General features: G+C 42.5%; 1 protein-coding gene across 2 annotated transcripts in view; it reads right to left on the bottom strand.

Moving 5' to 3' along the window:
* adam9a (ADAM metallopeptidase domain 9a) overlaps nucleotides 1-16,822 on the bottom strand; it is a 92,198-nt gene that overhangs the window by 38,087 nt on the left and 37,289 nt on the right. For both annotated transcript variants that reach the window (XM_064974337.1, XM_064974344.1), the window contains exon 5: nucleotides 3,476-3,552. In XM_064974337.1, the coding sequence (XP_064830409.1) occupies nucleotides 3,476-3,552 (77 nt within the window). The remainder of the gene's footprint in view (nucleotides 1-3,475; nucleotides 3,553-16,822) is intronic.

Raw genomic sequence — 16,822 nt, 5'->3', positions numbered from 1 at the left:
CCAGGTCATGGCTTCTTGCATGCTTGGCATTGAGATGTCAACAATACATTTTGGAAAATAATATGAATCGCCATATTACGCATAACTCATTGTCAGGAAGAAGAGACAACTAGTAGACAACTGGCTCATAATGATGAGGTCCCCAGTCTAGACTGAAGATCATAGTTACTTGATTTGTTTGAATCAATTGTGTTGAGGCTTGGCTGGAGAAAAATATTGTATACTCTCTAGGAACAGTTGGCCACACATTTAAAGGTAGATTTAGTAGGCCTAAATCCCAGTTTATGCTAGGTACATTGTTTATATAGCATTCATACAAGGCAGAAAGATTGTTTCCTTGCTGAAAAATATGTAGAAAGCCAGTTTCAGTGAGAAGCATAGCAACATCAAGGCAACTTTGTAACAGGTGACCCCGTTTTTTCAAAGCCAAACCCGCTCATTATCTGCTGAGATGCAAAAATATAAAATGTTTTCAGTAACTGATTTCAGTACCCTAATGTTTTTTCTGATTGGAAGTCCTTGAGAAACAAAGTTCACCCAAAAAGGCAATAGTTCTAAACTGGGATTGATTTTGTCAATTTGGTTAATTCTCTTGTAAACATCCATTGGTTGAAAGCTCATTGCTCAGTTATCATTTAGAATGTTTAAAGGAACTACAGAATTTACATGAGCCAAGGTCAACTTTCCCATAAAGTAGTGGGGAGAAGTCTACCGTCTCCAGAAGCGTCTTCACCATTAATTTTGTGTATTCAGGTTCACGTAAAAATGTAGTATTGATAGTTACAACTGATTTCAGGATTGTATATCGATTCACTCTCCTTAAATATTTGTCATCTAATAGTTTGAGTCTCTGAATTGTTTACTCAAACTTTTCAGGGCATAAAAACTACAATCAGTGTCCTGAATTAGCCTAGTGTGCATCCAGCTAGATCTCGTTTTCCCCGGTTTTCCCCTGACTAAATTAGCTGGCTAGCTGAAAGTTTAAATCCTCATTGCCAAACTTAAAACTGCACCCTCAACTTCAAAACTCCTTTGCTAGTTATACAATCATGTAAGTAAAACAATTGGTGGAAAGAAACTGAAATTATTTATTGTTTTATTGAATAGTCATGAATGGTTCGAGCTATCTGTTGTGTCATAAGACAACAGTTGCTACTTAACGCAGATCCAAGTTCAGTGTTGAGATACACTGGTGTCATCGGCGTAGGGTTAGCTGGGCGTTTCTGACTTGTCTTGGAACTGTGGCAACAGGCAGCCTCTCCCCCGCTTAGCTCAATGGGACATGTAGTGATTTTGCCAACACAGCCAGATATGTACAATCTTGTAACCTTAATCTTTTTTAAACTGACTATCGCATTTGTTAATTAAATCATTGTTGATTAAATCATTAGTATAATGAGTATCATTATCATTAGTATAATGAGTCATTCAAGAATGGGTTGGGGTTCGTTCCTTGTTCCTTTTCAATCATTGGTGAAATAGCATTAGCATTGACAATATATTTAATTAAATTATTCAAAAACCTTTATTAATGCAATTGCAGACAGAAGTTGACAACAGGAACATACACATGTTTCCGAGTAAGTTCTGAATAAAATATAAGGTCAAGTTATTTTATTAAACCCGAAGTCCAGCCCTAGCGATGTCACTGTCTATGTCAGTGCAGCTAGCGCTGCAGTACAGCGCCCTTAACCACTGCGCCACCAGGGAGGCCCCAATGTTGAGCTAACGCCCAATAGACTCCCATTCATGCCTTGAAGCTCCTTGTCCCAGAATGCACTGCGTGGCCCATTGACTTAGCATGGGCAACGTTTCCGATCTCCTCAAACGTATATCTGCTGTTGCGAATGTTAGGCTCCACTCTGCACATTGATATACTGATTGAACATGGTGAGATTGTAGACTCACAAATTAATAGTGCAGTTTGTTTCGGCGATTTTACCACTAACTAGCTACTTTACATTTTGATATTGTCTTTGGTATTATTGTGTGTAGCTACATTTGCTAGCAAGCTAGTCACCTAGCCAGCCCATAGAGAGAGCATTGCAGATTTTGTAGTCAACCTGAGCTGTAGATTTCCACAATGATTTTCCATGTTGCTACCAACCTTATTATAAAACGGCAAAATTAAACTTTTGTTCAACACTCCTTCCGTGGTCTCCAACTGCTCTTAAACGATAGTAAAACCAAATGCATGCTTTTCAACCGTTCGCTGCCTGCACCCGCACGCCCGACTAGCATCACCACCCTGGATGGTTCCGACCTAGAATATGTGGACATCTATAAGTACCTAGGTGTCTGGCTAGACTGTAAACTCTCCTTCCAGACTCATATCAAACATCTCCAATCTAAAATCAAATCTTGAGTCGGCTTTCTATTCCGCAACGAAGCCTCCTTCACTCACGCCGCCAAACTTACCCTAGTAAAACTGACTATCCTACCGATCCTCGACTTCGGCGATGTCATCTACAAAATCGCTTCCAATACTCTACTCAGCAAACTGGATGCAGTTTATCACAGTGCCATCCGTTTTGTAACTAAAGCACCTTATACCACCTACCACTGCGACCTGTATGCTCTAGTCGGCTGGCCCTCGCTACATATTCGTCGCCAGACCCACTGGCTCCAGGTCATCTACAAGTCCATGCTAGGTAAAGCTCTGCCTTATCTCAGTTCACTGGTCACGATGGCAACACCCACCCGTAGCACGCGCTCCAGCAGGTGTATCTCACTGATCATCCCTAAAGCCAACACCTCATTTGGCCGCCTTTCGTTCCAGTTCTCTGCTGCCTGTGACTGGAACGAATTGCAAAAATCGCTGAAGTTGAAGACTTTTATCTCCCTCACCAACTTCAAACATCTGCTATCTGAGCAGCTAACCGATTGCTGCAGCTGTACATAGTCCATCGGTAAACAGCCCACCCAATTTACCTACCTCATCCCCATACTGTTTATATTTATTTACTTTTCTGCTCTTTTGCACACCAGTATCTCTACCTGTACATGACCATCTGATCATTTGTCACTCCAGTGTTAATCTGCAAAATTGTAATTATTCGCCTACCTCCTCATGCCTTTTGCACACAATGTATATAGACTTTTTTTCTACTGCGTTATTGACTTGTTAATTGTTTACTCCATGTGTAACTGTGTTGTTCACACTGCTATGCTTTATCTTGGCCAGGTCGCAGTTGTAAATGAGAACTTGTTCTCAACTAGCCTACCTGGTTAAATAAAGGTGAAATAAAAATAAATAAAATAAATTGTTAATACACAAAGTAACCAAAAACCTGATCTAATTGGCATATCCATAATGAGTTTGAAGCAAATTTTCAGCAAACAGAATGTTTGGCACAAATTTGCCACAACAGTTTGCCACAAAACTCATATTTTTACAGCAAATTAGCTTACCCCAAATTTGCGGCAAATTGCCAAAAGATTGGCCAGAAGCCTGTTTTTTTTTGGTAAGGGTTACCTTAGTCCAAAGCAGATACTCATGGCCACAGATGATCCCTCCACGCCCTCCACATAGCCCCGATAGTGACAGTGATCCTGCGGAAGGGATAAGAGAGAATGGCGGCTCAGTAATGTCTCAGAGTCAAACAACCATATGTATCAAGAGAGGCTATAGGGGAGATGCTAGAAGGCAAAGATGACACCCGGGCCCCTACATGAGGTAATGTCAACCTGGCAAGGCCATTGTCAGTGTTACAATTGACTCAAATTGCATTGCAAGTTATATCATCGTGTTAGCCACAGTCAATTTAAGAGCCTAATTTCTTGTGACAGAAAATGTGAAATCGTTGGGTGAGGTGATGAATCTTTATTTGGTGCAGTGCCAGGCAAGTGAGTCACTCAATGTTGACGATTCAAGATGGGGCTTGATGTGGAGGTAGAGATTTGGTCCTGAGTTCATGTCGAGGTTTGCAAATAAATTATGAGGCATACTTCTAACCCATGCACATATTGCAGAGCAATGTCCTTTCAAAGTTAGAAATTACTTTAAAAAGTCTACTGAAATGGTTTCACGTGAATTGACAGTGTTGTAGGGGTTAATTGAGGTCGAATTTAAATAACACCATTAAACATGTTTGGCGTTTGTCTGTAATCTCCCCCTGGCTATCTATAGGGAATTGCTGTGTCCTGTCCCTTTAAGCATTCTTGGCAGCACCCTGCTCTCTTACAATAGCATTAGCTAATTGTCTTAGCCTTGATGCCCAACATGTAGAGAATTAGAACTCTGGGAGCTCACTGAAACAAAGTAAAGTAACAAAGGTTCAGAGAGTTTCCTCTGAGTATAGGGCAATCGGATGGTATGGTAGACCCATCAATAATTCTGTCCATATAATCTTAAAGGCAAAACGGATCCTAGATCTTACACAGACACTTTAGGGATATACACATGACCAAATGTATCAAGACACATTACAAAATCATGGGCATTAACAAAGAGTTGGTCCCCCCTTTGCTGCTATAACAGCCTCAAATCAAATCAAATTTTATTTGTCACATACACATGGTTAGCAGATGTTAATGCGAGTGTAGCGAAATGCTTGTGCTTCTAGTTTCCGACAATGCAGTAATAACCAACAAGTAATCTAACTAACAATTCCAAAACTACTGTCTTATACACACAAGTGTAAGGGGATAAAGAATATGTACATAAAGATATATGAATGAGTGATGGGACAGAGCAGCATAGGCAGGATACAGTAGATGGTATTGAGTACAGAATATACATATGAGATGAGTATGTAAACAAAGTGGCATAGTTAGTGGCTAGTGATACATGTATTACATAAAGATGCAGTAGATGATAGAGTACAGTATATACGTATACATATGAGATGAATAATGTAGGGTATGTAAACATTATATTAGGTAGCATTGTTTAAAGTGGCTAGTGATATATTTTATATAATTTCCCATCAATTCCCATTATTAAAGTGCCTGGAGTTGAGTCAGTGTGTTGGCAGCAGCCACTCAATGTTAGTGGCCTTGAGATAGAAGCTGTTTTTCAGTCTCTCGGTCCCAGCTTTGATGCACCTGTACTGACCTCGCCTTCTGGATGATAGCGGGGTGAACAGGCAGTGGCTCGGGTGGTTGTTGTCCTTGATGATCTTTATGGCCTTCCTGTAACATCGGGTGGTGTAGGTGTCCTGGAGGGCAGGTAGTTTGCCCCCGGTGATAAGTTGTGCAGACCTCACTACCCTCTGGAGAGCCTTACGTTTGTGGGCGGAGCAGTTGCCGTACCAGGCGGTGATACAGCCCGCCAGGATGCTCTCGATTGTGCATCTGTAGGAGTTTGTGAGTGCTTTTGGTGACAAGTCGAATTTCTTCAGCCTCCTGAGGTTGAAAAGGCGCTGCTGCGCCTTCTTCATGATGCTGTCTGTGTGGGTGGACCAATTCAGTTTGTCTGTGATGTGTATGCCGAGGAACTTAAAACTTACTACCCTCTCCACTATTGTTCCATCGATGTGGATAGGGGGGTGTTCCCTCTGCTGTTTCCTGAAGTCCACAATCATCTCCTTAGTTTTGTTGACGTTGAGTGTGAGGTTATTTTCCTGACACCACACTCCGAGGGCCTTCACATCCTCCCTGTAGGCCGTCTCATCGTTGTTGGTAATCAAGCCTACCACTGTTGTGTCGTCCGCAAACTTGATGATTGAGTTGTAGGCGTGCGTGGCCACGCAGCCGTGGGTGAACAGGGAGTACAGGAGAGGGCTCAGGACGCACCCTTGTGGGGCCCCAGTGTTGAGGATCAGCGGGGTGGAGATGTTGTTGCCTAACCTCACCCCCTGGGGGCGGCCCGTCAGGAAGTCCAGTAACCAGTTGCACAGGGCAGGGTCGAGACCCAGGGTCTCGAGCTTGATGACGAGCTTGGAGCGTACTATGGTGTTAAATGCCGAGCTGTAGTCGATGAACAGCATTCTCACATAGGTATTCCTATTGTCCAGATGGGTTAGGGCAGTGTGCAGTGTGGTTGAGATTGCATCGTCTGATTATTCGCCTATTTGGGCGGTAAGCAAATTGGAGTGGGTCTAGGGTGGAGGTGATATGGTCCTTGACTAGTCTCTCAAAGCACTTCATGATGCACGGTTCCGGGTTGGAGCGAGCGGTCGCATCTACACTTCGGTCCGCAGGAGATACTGCTAGCTAGCTAGCCAACAGCTAGCCAACGTCTACCGAATTGAACCTCAACAACCCGGTCAACATTCCGCTTCGCTCCACAGGTAGTATCACATTTTCATTTCACTTCATTACAGTACAACGGTTTGATTTGTTTGATCGTAGCTAGCTAGCTACATAGCCGTCTTTGTATCTAAGACAATTGTGTAGTCTAGAGCGATTTTCTAGGTTAGCTAGCCAGCTATTGTCGTTCTTTTAACGTAACGTTACGTAATCAACCCCGAATAGCAGCACTGTAGAAACTATTACACTCGACGGAACGACTTGATTAGTGTAGTGTCAACAACGCAGCCACTGCCAGCTAGCCTACAAAGTCAACAACGCAGCCACTGCCAGCTAGCCTACTCCAGCAGTACTGTATCATTTCAATCATTTTAGTCAATAAGATTCTTGCTACGTAAGCTTAACTTTCTGAACATTCGAGACGTGTAGTCCACTTGTCATTCCAATCTCCTTTGCATTAGCGTAGCCTCTTTTGTAGCATGTCAACTATGTGTTTATCTATCCCTGTTCTCTCCTCTCTGCACAGACCATACAAACGCTCCACACCGCGTGGCCGCGGCCACCCTAATCTGGTGGTCCCAGCGCGCACGACCCACGTGGAGTTCCAGGTCTCCGGTAGCCTCTGGAACTGCCGATCTGCGGCCAACAAGGCAGAGTTCATCTCAGCCTATGCCTCCCTCCAGTCCCTCGACTTCTTGGCACTGACGGAAACATGGATCACCACAGATAACACTGCTACTCCTACTGCTCTCTCTTCGTCCGCCCACGTGTTCTCGCACACCCCGAGAGCTTCTGGTCAGCGGGGTGGTGGCACCGGGATCCTCATCTCTCCCAAGTGGTCATTCTCTCTTTCTCCCCTTACCCATCCGTCTATCGCCTCCTTTGAATTCCATGCTGTCACAGTTACCAGCCCTTTCAAGATTAACATCCTTATCATTTATCGCCCTCCAGGTTCCCTCGGAGAGTTCATCAATGAGCTTGATGCCTTGATAAGCTCCTTTCCTGAGGACGGCTCACCTCTCACAGTCCTGGGCGACTTTAACCTCCCCACGTCTACCTTTGACTCATTCCTCTCTGCCTCCTTCTTTCCACTCCTCTCCTCTTTTGACCTCACCCTCTCACCTTCCCCCCCTACTCACAAGGCAGGCAATACGCTCGACCTCATCTTTACTAGATGCTGTTCTTCCACTAACCTCATTGCAACTCCCCTCCAAGTCTCAGACCACTACCTTGTATCCTTTTCCCTCTCGCTCTCATCCAACACTTCCCACACTGCCCCTACTCGGATGGTATCGCGCCGTCCCAACCTTCGCTCTCTCTCCCCCCCGAGGGGGAGGAGGATTCAGGAGTGAGGAGAAGGTGGCAAAGAGCTTCCTAGGGTTAGAGGCAGATGCTTGGAATTTAGTAGTAGAAAGTGGCTTTAGCAGCAGAGACAGAGGAGGAAAATGTAGAGAGGAGGGAGTGAAAGGATGCCAGGTCCGCAGGGAGGCGAGTTTTCCTCCATTTCCGCTCGGCTGCCCGGAGCACTGTTCTGTGAGCTCGCAGTGAGTCGTCGAGCCACGGAGCGGGAGGGGAGGACCGAGCCGGCCTGGAGGATAGGAGACATAGAGAGTCAAAGGATGCAGAAAGGGAAGAGAGGAGGGTTGAGGAGGCAGAATCAGGAGATAGGTTGGAGAAGGTATGAGCAGAGGGAAGAGATGATAGGATGGAAGAGGAGAGAGTAGCGGGGGAGAGAGAGCGAAGGTTGGGACGACGCGATACCATCCGAGTAGGGGCAGTGTGGGAAGTGTTGGATGAGAGTCACAGATTAGCCTTGTTAAAATCCCCATTTACAATGAATTCAGCCTCAGGATGTATGGATTCCAGTTTGCAAAGAGTCAAATAAAGTTCGTTCAGAGCCATCGATGTGTCTGCTTGGGGGGGAATATATACAGCTGTGATTATAATCGAAGAGAATTCTCTTGGTAGATAATGCGGTCGACATTTGATCGTGAGGAATTCTAAAATCAGGTGAACAGAAGGATTTGAGTTCATGTATGTTTCTGTGATCACACCACGTCTTGTTAGCCATAAGGCATACGCCCCCGCCCCTCTTCTTACCAGAAAGATGTTTGTTTCTGTCGGCGCGATGCGTGGAGAAACCAACTGGCTGCACCGACTCCGATAGCGTCTCTCCAGTGAGCCATGTTTCCGTGAAGCAAAGAACGTTACAGTCTCTGATGTCCCTCTGGAATGCTACCCTTGCTCGGATTTCATCAACCTTGTTGTCAAGAGACTGGACATTGGCGAGAAGAATGCTAGGGAGTGGTGCACGATGTGCCCGTCTCCGGAGTCTGATCTGAAGACCGCCTGGTTTCCCTCTTTTACGGAGTTGTTTTTTTGGGTCGCCGGCTGGGATCCATTCCGTTGTCCTGGGTGAAAGGCGGAACACAGGATCCGCTTCGCGAAAGTCATATTCTTGGTCGTACTGATGGTGAGTTGACGCTGCTCTTATATTCAGTAGTTCTTCTCGACTGTATGTAATGAAACCTAAGATGACCTGGGGTACTAATGTAAGAAATAACACGTAAAAAAACAAAACTGCATAGTTTCCTAGGAACGCGAAGCGAGGCGGCCATCTCTGTCAGCGCCTCCCCTCTTCTGGAAAGGGTTTCCAATTGATATTGGAACATTGCATGGTTTCTAGGCTAATGGTGTTGATGTGAGCCATTACCAGCCTTGCAAAGCAATTAATGGCTTCGGACGTGAGTGCTACAGGTCTGTAGTAATTTTGGCAGGTTGCCTTTGTGTTCTTGGGCACAGGGACTATGGTGGTCTGCTTGAAACATGTTGGTATTACAGACTCAATCAGGGACATGTTGAAAATGTCGGTGAAGACACTTGCCAGTTAGTCAGCACATGCCCGGAGCACACGTTCTGGTAAGCCGTCTGGCCCCGCAGCCTTGTATGTGGACCTGTTTAAAGGTCTTACTCACGTCTGCTACGGAGAGCGTGATCACACAGTCGTCTGAAACAGCTGATTCTCTCATGCATGCCTCAGTGTTTCTTGCCTCGAAGCAAGCATAGAAGTGATTTAGCTCATCTGGTAGGCTCTGGGCAGCTCGCGGCTGTTCTTCCCTTTGTAGTATGTAATAGTTTGCAAGCCCTGTCACATCCGACATGCGTCGGAGCCGGTGTAGTATGATTCAATCTTAGCCCTGTGTTGACGCTTTGCCTGTTTGATGGTTCATTGCAGGGCATAGCGGGATTTCTTGTAAGCTTCCGGGTTAGAGTCCCGCACCTTGAAAGCGGCAGCTCTACCCTTTAGCTCAGTGCGAATGGCTTCTGGTTGGGGTATTTACATACAATCACTGTGGGGACAATGTCCTCAATGCACTTATTGATAAAGCCAGTGACTGATGTGGTGTACTCTTCAATGCCATCGGAAGAATCCCGGAACATGTTCCAGTCTGTGATAGCAAAACAGTCCTGTAGTTTAGCATCTGCTTCATCTGATCACTTTTTTAATAGACAGAGTTACTGGTGCTTCCTGCTTTAATTTTTGCTTGTAAGCAGGAATCAGGATGATAGAGTTGTGGTTGGATTTACCAAATGGAGAGCGAGGGAGAGCTTTGTATGCGTCTCTGTGTGTGGAGTACAGGTGATCTAGAATTTCTCCCCCTCTGGTTGCACATTTAACATGTTGATTGAGATTTGGTAGAACTGATTTAAGTGAATAACTGATATATTTACAAATGCTCAACATCCCGTTAAAATATGGTTGTGTCAGTAAAAAGCGTAATTCAATTGTTGCCAACATCAGTCACCAAAGCTCTGGCTAACATGAAAACAGCCTAACCAGCTTTGCTAGGGTGAGTAAAATGGTCTGTGAGGTTCTCTCATTTGTGTCTGGAAGTAGCTAGCAAGCTAGCCAATGTTAGCTTGGGTGCTTGACTGCCATTGTGAGGTCAGAACATTCGGATCAACCCTACTCATCGGCCAGTGTCCGGTGTGCATGCTCAACGCTTTCAATTTACGAACAGACAATATGACAGCACAGTTGCAGTCACCAACGCTCTGGATAACATAACAGCCTAACCAGCTCTGTAAGGGCGAGTAATGTTAAATGTGAGCTGTTCGAGCATTTGCATCTGGAAGTAGCTAGCAGGTTAGCTTGGGTGCTGTTAGTACAGAACGCTCAGATAAACCTTTAAAAAGAAGGGTGGGGCTAAAACTTAAGAGGGTGTGAACGATGCTGAATGGGTGTAGACAAAGGAAGGCTCTCCAGTAGTAGTACCAAAACATTCAAAGGCCGTTTTCTCAAAAGTGAGTTTACAAGTTTATCAACTATCAAACCAAAATTATCTTCCCAATGTTCCTCAACTGTAGTGTATGATATACAATTTCCTAGCTCTCTCTCTACTTTTATCCAAAGTAAAAAACTATTTCAAATTTGGTTACATAAGACCGATTTGAGCTGGATGGTCACATTTCTTACTTCCTGTGACTCGCTCCGTGTAAGGTTTGTTAAAACAACACGAAGGTTAACAAATCACACGTAGAGCAGAATTATCCCTCTCCATTTTTAAATGAAGTCAAAGAATTTTCTCATTTGTATCGCATTTTCACTAACAAATGTTAGACTATCAAAAAGATTGAGAGCTGAAATACTAGAATTAGGGTGCCCAATCAAAAACACATTTTGACCAATGGGTAAAATAATATGGACGTTGTGTCGATAATCCTCTAAGACTAATGGTCCAAACCTCATGTATTGAGCATAATCCCTATTTCAGAGAAAAAAATAATAATGCACCATGTCAGCTGTGTTGGATTCTGTGCAAGAATTAAAGGCTACCTGACAAGCTCACTTTCCCGTTACACTAATCTTTCTTCTTGAATCCGCAGGACAAACTATAAAAAGGTAAGATGGATATCGATTGAGACATTACATGTAGCATTTTAGTATATGCTTTTCATATTAGAAATTCCTGTAATTCTTAGATTTCTCACAAAAACAAGAGTATCTGAAATTTCAATGGAGCACAGAGCGTATACCAAGCTTTTAATTCAGCTCGTGTCATGCACATTTTTCGACCCGCAAAAACAACTTTGACCACAAAATGTAAAACCCTCAAAAGTTGTTACAAGAAACTTGCACTTTCAGAGCTTGGTGTTCATTATCAGATGGTTAAGAAATTAGGTGACGAAATCTGACTTTTTGGATATAATGTTAATGATACAGTATGTTAGAGAAAGACCCCACTGAAAAATATATGAATAATCATATTTGTCTTGGTAAAATGTATAACATAAGGAAGTGAAGTTACCACCAAAGTGTGTTTTCACCCACTCTGGGTAGACATCATACTATAGCACACTGACAGTATCCAACACAAACATCTATTTCTTGATCCTGATCAACCTTGTCCTACTATTTCGCCCCAGATCTAGTGACGAGAAAATACCCCCTTAAAATTCATGACTCTGGTGTGCCGACAACTTCGAAATCAGACTCATTTTTGTGGCACAAAAAAAAAGTCAGCCGTAGAGCAGGGAAGACATTGCTAATTTCTTATGTGCATAGTTATGGAATATGTGAGCTATATCAAGGGAAGGGATCCAAGTTAAAGCATTACAGGAAAATCCCCTCTTTTCCAGACATCCTCCATTGACTTCTTCCCAGTAATACCAAAACAGAAAGTCCTCCAGCATGGCTGAGGAAAATGTATTGTATAATAAAAATAGTATATCAGAATATAGTAAGTATAGGCCACATTCACATTTTCTTCACAGGAGTGTCATTTTTAAACTGCCAAAGTGAAAAGGTCAGTATTTAGCACTGTACAACATTTGTCTTAAATCTCTGCGCTTTGAGATGTTTAAACAGAAAAGACAACTGAAAAATATCCTCAAAAAAACTCTAGTCGTATGTTGCAACTGAGTATGTCACATTGCGCCATGGACCTGCCCAGTGTCTGTGAGAAGGTTCTCCAGGTGTTGATAATAGGAACAGCCTTCTACAACAGACAGAATATGGCAATTTTTGTCATTCTAGGCTCTTGCTAACATTTTCACGAGTCTGCACAATTAGATATCGCTCATCTGCCGATGCCCTTATGGCTCAGGAATCATAATTTGGTTGCATTTGAAATGTAGGCAATGGCATTCATGGAGGCATCAAACAGACCAGTTCCAACATAGACTTGATGTAAAATTGAATGAGATTGGCAATACAAAAAAAATAGGCCATTTCTTGCCTCCTGCTGTGAACAAAGGAACATGTGAGACACCCGATTGTCAATTACAATAACATTTGACTGACTTGATCACAACAGTGCTGATTTTAATCAAAATGTTTAAGTGTGTTTCCTGTTACGCAGCATTTGTCATTAGACAGCGATGTCACAACATGCCAGTACGACCATGAGCCTTTAACCCAGATCCACAAATCCCCCTTTCTGATAGGATCCCTGGGGATCCTGAGTCAGACGACGTGGGATCATGACAACCGGACAGCACAGCCTTCTACAGTCCCACCCTCTAGGGGTCAAACAATTGCCAAAGAGTCTACAAACGTCCTGCCCCCATCTCTGTAATGTCTTGGTAATCTTGCCATGTTAACAGTATTTCACATCTCTGTGACCTTCTCAATGTAAAACAAATGCAGAAGATGGACGTCTTCACACACCACCCATATTTCATCTGTCTAGCCAAAAAGGAGAGAAAGTGCAGGGGATGGTCTAGTTCTATTCTATGTCCCTCTCCATCACTTCTTCAGTGTATTGATCAATAAAATAGACTACACATTTAAAACATGTTTTATTTCAAATTAAATAGTTTAAAGGCATTCCTGACTGTACAGTAGGTCTGTATGCCAGACGGTTACATCATCTTCCCAGAACTGCTGCTCTTAGTCATGATTTTTGTGAGCTAAGTTTGGACTCATTGCCCAGTGCTTGAAGTAAGAACGCGCTATACGCTTTCTTCTGCAAAATGCATACATTTCCACAAAACATAGCTGATACCAGTACTAAAATGTCAGCGTCATACAGGAAGTAAAACAGAGTCAGCAGTAAATAGTGTGGAGGACAACTGAATGATGACGTGATGAATGTGTGTGTCTTTAACCCAACACAACACAACTCCCTTCCTCCAACAGAATGGGAGTTGCTTCCGCCTGTTCTGGCTCCATCCAAACAGGAAATTAATAGTGACGCACCAATATTACATTTTTGGCTGATACCGATATTTTCCTTGCCAAAAAAAAGCAATAGCTATAACCGCCATTTAAAAATTTAGCGGCTTTTAAAGCATTTTAATACAGTTAAATAGTCACACACACACGGACGCAGCGGTCTAAGGCACAGCATCTCAGGGCAAGAGGTGCCACTATAGTCCCTGATTCGAATCCAGACTGTATCACATCTGGCTGTGATTGGGAGTCCCATAGGGCGGCGAACAATTGGCCCAGCGTTGTCCAGGTTTGGCCTTCACTGTAAATAAGAATTTGTTCTTAACTGACTTTCCTAGTTAGAGGTTAGACACACCATATTGACCAAAAAGTTATTTTGGTATTTACATATGTCCCCAATTCTTTCACTTACTTGCTGTGTCGTTGTGAATTTGTTCAGTCGTTTCATTCTCAATCAGGATTTCTATGGAACACCGTTTGGGTCTTTGCATGTCAAAACAGATACATTAACAATAAGCTTGTTGACCAATCAGGACCTGAATATGACTGCACATAATTTAACACGTTCATACATTGTTTACGTAGTTATTACACATTGATTACACTATCAATTGTATTTCAGGTGTCTCGCTGGTGCTGGACATAAAAAGTTTGTTAGCTCATAGATGCAAAGAATGTTAAAACATAGCAAAACGACATCTGTTTCAGTAGCTATATAGTTAGCTAGCTAACTATATAGCTAGGTGTCATCTAAAATAACCCTAATTTATAAGACATTTCTTATTCGATTAATGGTGGTCGGACCCATCTAGTTGAAGGTAGCCACAATAAGGATTAGCCACAATAGTGGACTTTGCGGTTAGCCTTCAAAAAAAGTTAATTGACAGTGATGCAAATGCATACAAATAGTAGAATTAAGCAATAATTGAAAAGATCATGCTAAATGAGGTTGGAATGTTGTTACATAAAATCAACAAAAGGCAATTTGACAAAAGTCTTGAAATCACACTGGATGTATAATACTTTAGAATTTCATTGGGGGCATACTTATTTCACTGCACAGCCTTACCTATGGATTGTGGATCAATGACATGGGGTTTCAGTCTACTCAGTGACACCCAGAGAACATTAGCATCGTAGCTCTTATTGTGGGACTGAAACAACTGTTTATTGAGCCAAATTTATTGTCAACCTATGTGTATTGAACACTATTCCGAGGAAAAACAATACTGCATGGATATTTTGGAGTCCGATAACTGAGGACGTTGGGAAAAAATATCTTGAGTATTGAGTATTGAGTAGATGTCGACCGATTATGATTTTTCAACGCCAATACCGATTATTGGAGGGCCAAAAAATGCCGATACCGATTAAAATTGGAAGATTGTTATATACAGTGCCTTGTGAAAGTATTCGGACCCCTTGAACTTTGCGACCTTTTGCCACATTTCATAAAGATATAAAACTGTATTTTTTTGTGAAGAATCAACAACAAGTGGGACACAATCATGAAGTGGAACGACATTTTTTGAATATTTCAAACTTTAACAAATCAAAAACTGAAAAATTGGGCGTGCAAAATTATTCAGCCCCTTTACTTTCAGTGCAGCAAACTCTCTCCAGAAGTTCAGTGAGGATCTCTGAATGATCCAATGTTGACCTAAATGACTAATGATGATAAATACAATCCACCTGTGTGTAATCAAGTCTCCGTATAAATGCACCTGCACTGTGATAGTCTCAGAGGTCCGTTAAAAGCGCAGAGAGCATCATGAAGAACAAGGAACACACCAGGCAGGTCCGAGATACTGTTGTGAAGAAGGTTAAAGCCGGATTTGGATACAAAAAGATTTCCCAAGGAGCACTGTGCAAGCGATAATATTGAAATGGAAGGAGTATTAGACCACTGCAAATCTACCAAGACCTGGCCGTTCCTCTAAACTTTCAGCTCATACAAGGAGAAGACTGATCAGAGATGCAGCCAAGAGGCCCATGATCACTGGATGAACTGCAGAGATCTACAGCTGAGGTGGGAGACTCTGTCCATAGGACAACCATCAGTCATATATTGCACAAATCTGGCCTTTATGGAAGAGTGGCAAGAAGAAAGCCATTTCTTAAAGATATCCATAAAAAGTGTCATTTAAAGTTTGCCACAAGCCACCTGGGAGACACACCAAACATGTGGAAGAAGGTGCTCTGGTCAGATGAAACCAAAATTGAACTTTTTGGCAACAATGCAAAACGTTATGTTTGGCGTAAAAGCAACACAGCTCATCACCCTGAACACACCATACCCACTGTCAAACATGGTGGTGGCAGCATCGTGGTTTGGGCCTGCTTTTCTTCAGCAGGGACAGGGAAGATGGTTAAAAATGATGGGAAGATGGATGGAGCCAAATACAGGACCATTCTGGAAGAAAACCTGATGGAGTCTGCAAAAGACCTGAGACTGGGACGGAGATTTGTCTTCCAACAAGACAATGATCCAAAACATAAAGCAAAATCTACAATGGAATGGTTCAAAAATAAACATATCCAGGTGTTAGAATGGCCAAGTCAAAGTCCAGACCTGAATCCAATCGAGAATCTGTGGAAAGAACTGAAAACTGCTGTTCACAAATGCTCTCCATCCAACCTCAACTGAGCTCGAGCTGTTTTGCAAGGAGGAATGGGAAAAAAATTCAGTCTCTCGATGTGCAAAACTGATAGACATACCCCAAGAGACTTACAGCTGTAATCGCAGCAAAAGGTGGCGCTACAAAGTATTAACTTAAGGGGGCTGAATAATTTTGCACGTACAATTTTTCAGTTTTTGATTTGTTAAAAAAGTTTGAAATATCCAATAAATGTCGTTCCACTTCATGATTGTGTCCCACTTGTTGTTGATTCTTCACAAAAAAATACAGTTTTATATCTTTATGTTTGAAGCCTGAAATGTGGCAAAAGGTCGCAAAGTTCAAGGGGGCCAAATACTTTCGCAAGGCACTGTATATGTGTAATAATGGCAACAATACTGAATGAACACTAACATTAACTTAATACATAAATAAAACCAATTTAGTCTCAAATAAATAATGAAACGTTCAATTTGGTTTAAATAATGCAAAAACACAATGTTGGAGAAGAAAGTAAAAGTGCAATATGTGCCATGTAAAAAAGCTAACGTTTAAGTTCCTTGCTCAGAACATAACATATAAAAGCTGGTGGTTCCTTTTAACATGAGTCTTCAATATTCCCAGTTAAAAGGTTTTAGGTTTAAGTTATTATAGGACTATTTCTCTCTATACCATTTCTATTTCACATACCTTTGACTATTGGATGTTCTTATAGGCACTATAGTATTGCCAGCCTAATCTTGGGAGTTGATGGCAAACGCAGGAAATTGCTGTTTGAATGAATGCTTACAAGCCTGCTGCTGCCTACCACCGCTCAGTCAGACTGCTCTATCAAATA

This window comes from Oncorhynchus masou, chromosome 1 (genome assembly GCF_036934945.1).
Source record: "Oncorhynchus masou masou isolate Uvic2021 chromosome 1, UVic_Omas_1.1, whole genome shotgun sequence".
Lineage (NCBI taxonomy): Eukaryota > Metazoa > Chordata > Actinopteri > Salmoniformes > Salmonidae > Oncorhynchus > Oncorhynchus masou.
Note: the sequence above shows the minus strand (reverse complement) of the source record. Positions and strands in the feature narration are given on the sequence as shown.